This window comes from Ursus maritimus, unplaced genomic scaffold (genome assembly GCF_017311325.1).
Source record: "Ursus maritimus isolate PB19 unplaced genomic scaffold, ASM1731132v1 scaffold_24, whole genome shotgun sequence".
Lineage (NCBI taxonomy): Eukaryota > Metazoa > Chordata > Mammalia > Carnivora > Ursidae > Ursus > Ursus maritimus.
The window spans coordinates 30,270,971-30,276,527 of record NW_024424897.1 but is presented as its reverse complement, the minus strand read 5'-3'; the positions used below and the strand labels follow the sequence as shown (position 1 = coordinate 30,276,527).

The 5,557-nt window shown below is 61.2% G+C and overlaps 1 protein-coding gene across 1 annotated transcript; it reads right to left on the bottom strand.

Moving 5' to 3' along the window:
* Positions 1–3,243: 3,243 nt before the first annotated feature.
* NOG (noggin) lies at positions 3,244–3,942 on the bottom strand. The gene has a single exon (XM_008695620.2). The coding sequence runs from the start codon at positions 3,940–3,942 to the stop codon at positions 3,244–3,246; it is 699 nt and encodes a 232-aa protein (XP_008693842.2).
* Between the last annotated feature and the right edge of the window lie 1,615 nt (positions 3,943–5,557).

Sequence of the window (5,557 nt, the reverse complement as noted above, 5' to 3'; positions counted from 1 at the left end):
AAATCTCCATCCTGGGGAGGCACAGGTCCCCAGCAGCTGCATAAATTCGTAAGCACAGGCTGTCAAAGCCACAGAAGACACCAAGATCAATTTTCCTCCTCACAGGAGATAGACACTAGGTGACCGCAGAGGACAGTTTTCTTGCCTCTCTGCCCAGAGCTCTCTACTCCTTTCCGCGTCGATGCTATTATTAGTATTATCAACATTAATAATAATGGAGACGTAACCGGCTGTGCATTAGTCACAATGTTCCGGGAGCCAGCACCTCCTTCCTTCTCTTCTGGGACTGCCTGGATCCTGCTGGGTCCTCTTCTCCGCGTCCGGAGCGGCTTGGGGCCCTGCCCTTTGGTCTGTCTGTTTGGTGGTCTGTCTCTTGCCCGTCACGTCTGCAGCAGCCCGGGTCCTCCTAGCTCACACCGGCTCTGGCTCTGAAAGCCGAGAAGCTCGCCGGCTGCGAGCGGGTTTTCCAAGTGGGCAGGGGTGGGGAGGAGGGGCGCGGGCCGGCGGGCGGGCGGAGGGAGGAGGGGGCGTCGCGGAGGGGAAGACCTCGCATTGTAATCCAATGACATTGCCAACGTGGGGGTGGGGGCGCTGGCCTCGGCGCGCTCTCCGAGTTTTGGCTGCCCGCCCAGCTGGGAATAACTCTCTTCGCATAATTCGCGTGTTTACCAGGCATGAAAATTCTTGCTTTCGGCTCCCCCCCCCACCGCCCCGTAAGCCCCCTCCCCTTCCCCCTCCCCACCACCTCCGCCCCTCGCGAGTGAAACTCTGTCTAAAAAAATATTGGCCCGGGGCACAGAAAGTTTTGCATAAATTCATAAGTGATGAATGGCTGATTTTAACGTTATTTGGGTATTTGTCAGAACTTAACAAATATACATGGGGACGGCGGTTCATAAACTTAAACATCTCAATATCCCCTTTCTTCTGGAAATAAATTACGTTTGTTTGCCGGGCTTGGAGTCTTAAGGTAGCCGACATTAGGAATATTTTAAAAGCCATCATCCATCGAGCATGTCTCCCAGGCGCCAGGAAGATTAAATGAAAGAATCATAAGATGGAGGTCTTTAACTTTTAATCCTTTTACAATGAAGCCTCAGATAGTCGCGGGGGCAGGGTGCCCTCTCTGGGGGGAATAATGCCGTTATTCCTCGGCTCTCAGTTAATGAATACCCTAACGTCTGTCCCACGGCTGACGGAGGCAGCGCCGGGGAGGGGGCTCCGGCTCCCGGGCCAGGCTATTGAAATGAGGAGCCACCGAGGCTGCGTCGGGAGGGAAGAAAGCGCCCGGCTGGAGGGACAGGGCGGGCGGGGCCGGGGGCATTGAGACTGCGCTGGGGACCCGGCGCAGGTTTGAAATAATTAGCATAGATTCGCCGGGACTCCGGCCCCGGGGTGGGGGTGGCGGGGGAGGGATGCCGGGAGGGAGGCGCGGGGAGGTGGCAGGGGGGTTGGGAGGGAGCAAAGGAGAGCGACTTTGGAGTCCAAGATAAATAAAGGGAGCGCTGAGCAGTGTCAGGAAGCCGGCCCACGTGGAGCTGCGCGGATGGGCGCCACCGCGGACTGAGGCGGAGGGACGCACGCGAGTCGAGCGCCAGCCCCAAGAAGTTGGCTTTTTAAAGGGGGTGGGGTGAGGGTGATATTTTGCACGTCCCTTTTAGGGGTAACATGTCTTCTGCCCCTCTCTAACCCAAAAGCTCAAAGATCCCGATTCTGAGTTCTCCTCCCTCCCCACCCCCAAGCGGAGTAAGTGTGGGGGGGGGTCGAAGGGGGGCGCACCCCGTTCCCAACTGCAGATCCCAGTGGTGGCGTTTTTCACCCAAATTCAGACCCCTCCGAAATCCTGACCCTCAGAGTCCTCCTTAGGTCCTAGGGCATGGGGGGGGGGGGCGAGTGTCAAATCACCCAGCTGTCCCCAGCAATTCCGGCTGAGGGCCTGGGGTTTTGGGGGCTCAGACCTGTAGGATCCCGGAGCCTGAGTGTTGATTCCAAAGGACTGGATCGCCCCAGCTTGCATCACCGTAGCTTCCGGGCGTGCAAAGGGTTAACTTGGGCTGGTTATTGATGGGGGGGGGCGGCGTGCGAGGCGGGAGGGGTGGCGGGATCTGGGTGGGCGCGCTCTGATCTCTCCTACCCCCCCCATTCCTCGGGGGTCAAGTTTCAGCGGCACTCCGCCCCCAGGGTAGGTGTGAAAGACACGTGTCCCCATTGTGAAGGGCCTGTCAGGCAGGACAAAGCGGCCGCCCACCCTCCCCCCCGCCCCTCGGCCCAGCCTGGGGTCAGCTCCAGGGGGCCGGCTGGGTGTCGAGGTCAGGACGGGCCCGAGCTTTGGTGACATAGGGAGAAAAAGCCGGGAGACTGGGCGGAGGCCACGTGATGCTCAAGTGAGGGGTTTGAGAATACCCCCCCGAGAAAAACTGAGCGGTCATCTCCATCACACCAGAAGAGGGGACGAGCCCCTTCTCCCAACAGGCATTGTAAGCACAGCGGCACCCCTACCCGCCCCCTCCAGCCCCCACACCCCCCATCAATCACCAACACAGAGAATCGCAGTGTCGAACGCAGTCGATTTTAGTGGTTTTCTTTAATCCTGCTCTGCACTTCTTTCTCATTTACTACACGGGATATTATAAAGAATAAATAGCAGATACTCTTAATTTACAATGATTAGTCATTCCATTTGTTCTCTATATTTACAATAACTGTAAAATAACATTGAACTCTATAGCTTCTTCGAGGTCCAAGGAAAACCAAAACACTTTCCGAAGAATGGAAAATAGCTTTTTAAAAGTCCTTCTACAAAAGTTCTCCCCTCTCTTTGTACTTTAAGAAAAAATAACTTTCCCCCCTGCTTCGCCATGCGAAGGGCACTGGAATATAAATAGCAGGTTAACATTATTAGCGACAACCAGAATAAGTCTCTCTTTGCTCTGTTCTTTTTTTTCCTTTTGCTTATTTTTTTAAAAATACAGTAGAAGCCGGTAACTTTTAACGTATAATACTGACCTTTTAATAAGTAAATTAAAACTGGGACCGTATATACACACACATATACATTCCTACACAGTTAACAGTGCATTACATGAACCAGAAAGCTAGGTCTCTGTAGCCAGAAAAAAAAAAAAGTTCATTGAATCCCCTCGCGAGAGGGTGGTGGAACTGGTTGGAGACGGTGCGGGGGGCGGGGGAGGGCGTCGGTGGGGTTCCATCAATTGTCCGGGTGCAGGAAGGGGACCCCGAGTTCTAGCATGAGCACTTGCACTCGGAAATGATGGGGTACTGGATGGGAATCCAGCCGCAGCGCTGGCCCCCGCGCCGCTGACAGCGCCACCGCAGCACCGTGAGGTGCACGGACTTGGACGGCTTGCACACCATGCCCTCGGGCACGGAGCACGAGCGCTTACTGAAGCAGCTGCCCACCTTCACGTAGCGCGGCCAAAAGCGGCTGCCCAGGTCGTTCCACGCGTACAACACCGGGCAGAAGGTCTGCGACCACAGCCACATTTGTAACTTCCTCCGCAGCTTCTTGCTCAGACGCTGCTTCTTGCCCGGGGCCAAGCCCTCGGAGAACTCCAGCCCTTTGATCTCGCTCGGCATGGCCCCCGACGGCCGCTGCCGCAGCAGCTGGTCCAGCTCGGCCAGGTCCTCGGCGCCCCCGGCCGCCCCCCCGCCCCCGCCGGGCCGGTCCTCGGGGGGCGAGGTGGCCATGAAGCCCGGATCGTAGTGGCCCCCGAGCAGCGAGCGCAACAGCGTCTCGTTCAGATCCTTCTCTTTGGGATCAAAGATAGGGTCCGGGTGTTCGATGAGGTCCACCAGGGGCAGGTTGTCGCTGGGAGCCGGGCGGATGTGGAGATAGTGCTGGCCGCCGGCCGGTGCCGCCCGCAGCCCCAGGACCACCACCAGGGCGTAGAGGGTGACCCCCAGGCTGGGGCAGCGCTCCATGCCTCCGGCGCGCGCCCGGGGCTGCTGCTTCGTCCCGCGTCCCCGGAGGAGAGCACGCTGAGCCCGCGGCGCCGCCGCGCTCCTCCGTCTCTCCGGAGGCGGCTCACCCGAGGCTGGGCAGGCGCAGGGCCGGCAGCATGAGTCGCCGGGAGAGCCCTTCGCGCAGCGCCGGCTCCCACCGGGGCGGAAAGAAGGCACACAAGTTGGCCGCAACTCCTCTCCCGGGTCTATTCGGGCAGGCGGCCGCGGCGGGGCATCCGAAATTACTCCAGGGCGACGGCGGGCGCGGGGGGCGCCGGCTCCTCGCTGCCTTCCCGGGCCGGCGGCGGTGCAGAGCGCGTGGACGAGCCGCTCTCCCCTCCTCCTCCTCTTGCTGCTCGTCGTCCTGCGGCTCTGTGCAGCGCCGCTGGCCCAGCGGGTCCTAGGGGCACTTCCCTCCGCCTGCTCGGGGCTCCGCGGCCGGCTCTGCCCGGCGGACTCCAGCGGCGGCGGCGGCGGCGGCGTCCGCGCACGTTGGCACCGGTTTGTCTGTCTCGCAGGGTCCAAGCCTTTAAATTTCCTGCACTTTCAGCTCCATCACCATGGAAACCACTGACTCTCTCGGCGTTGCCCCCTCCCCCTTCTTCCCCCCAAACAACAACCCCACCCCCCACTTCTCCACCCCCGAGGAGCTGGAGCGGCACAGGCTCCGGGGGAAGCCGCCTGCACTCGCCGCGGCGGCGGCTTCGGCAGCGCCCAGGGCTGTGCCCCGCCGGACCCAGATGCCCCGGGAAGCCGACAGTCCGGCTGCCCGCCGGAGCTCACAGGCGGCGGCGGCGGCGGCGGCGGCAGCGGTGGTGGCGGCGGCGGTGGCGCTTGGCAGGTCTCCGCGCAATTTTCTCTCTCCCCCACCACCCACCCCCCTTCTCCTCCTCCTGCAAAATGCACCGCCCCCCTCCTTTCTCCTGGAGCAATGCAACTGGGGCTCTAGGCGCCCCGCCAGGGCCAGTCCTGGGGAAAGCTCGCGGCGGCGCTGGAGCCGGGCTGGAGGGTGCAGGGCCGGTTTCGGGGGGTGCTCGAGGTGGGGCTGTGAGGGTTCTCATTAGCTGGGTGCTTTGCACTGGGAGGGGAGCAGCGGGGAGGTGCTGGGGGCTCGTTTCTCAGTGCAGTCCGGCGCAAGGAATTTCTCCATGTGCACGGAGCTTTTTCCCCGGGCGCGTCTAGCCTTCCTCTCTCCCAAGCTTGGTCTAAGTCCCCTCCCCCCAGAGCGTACACACACACACACACACACACACACACACACACCCCACAGACACACACACACACACTTTGAGCAGGAGGAGTCCGAGAGCCGCAGCGTTGCGCAGCGTGATGTAATTCCTAGGAAGCACTCCTGCACGTCTGTTACTCGGGCCCACGAGGGGGGTCCGCTCCTCACCCTCCTCCTCCTCCTTGGCCGGGTCCTGCACCCTGAGTGGCCGAGCTGCAGGGGCGCGTCCGGCTTGCCTGCGGCTCCCCTAGCCTGCCGGGTTCCGAGCGGCTGCTGTTCGGCTCCCTGGGGGCGGCGCGCCCTCTGCTGGCGCCCAGCAAGTCCTTCACCCGGCGCTGGCGGGGGCGGCCCTGCGAGGTGGGTCCG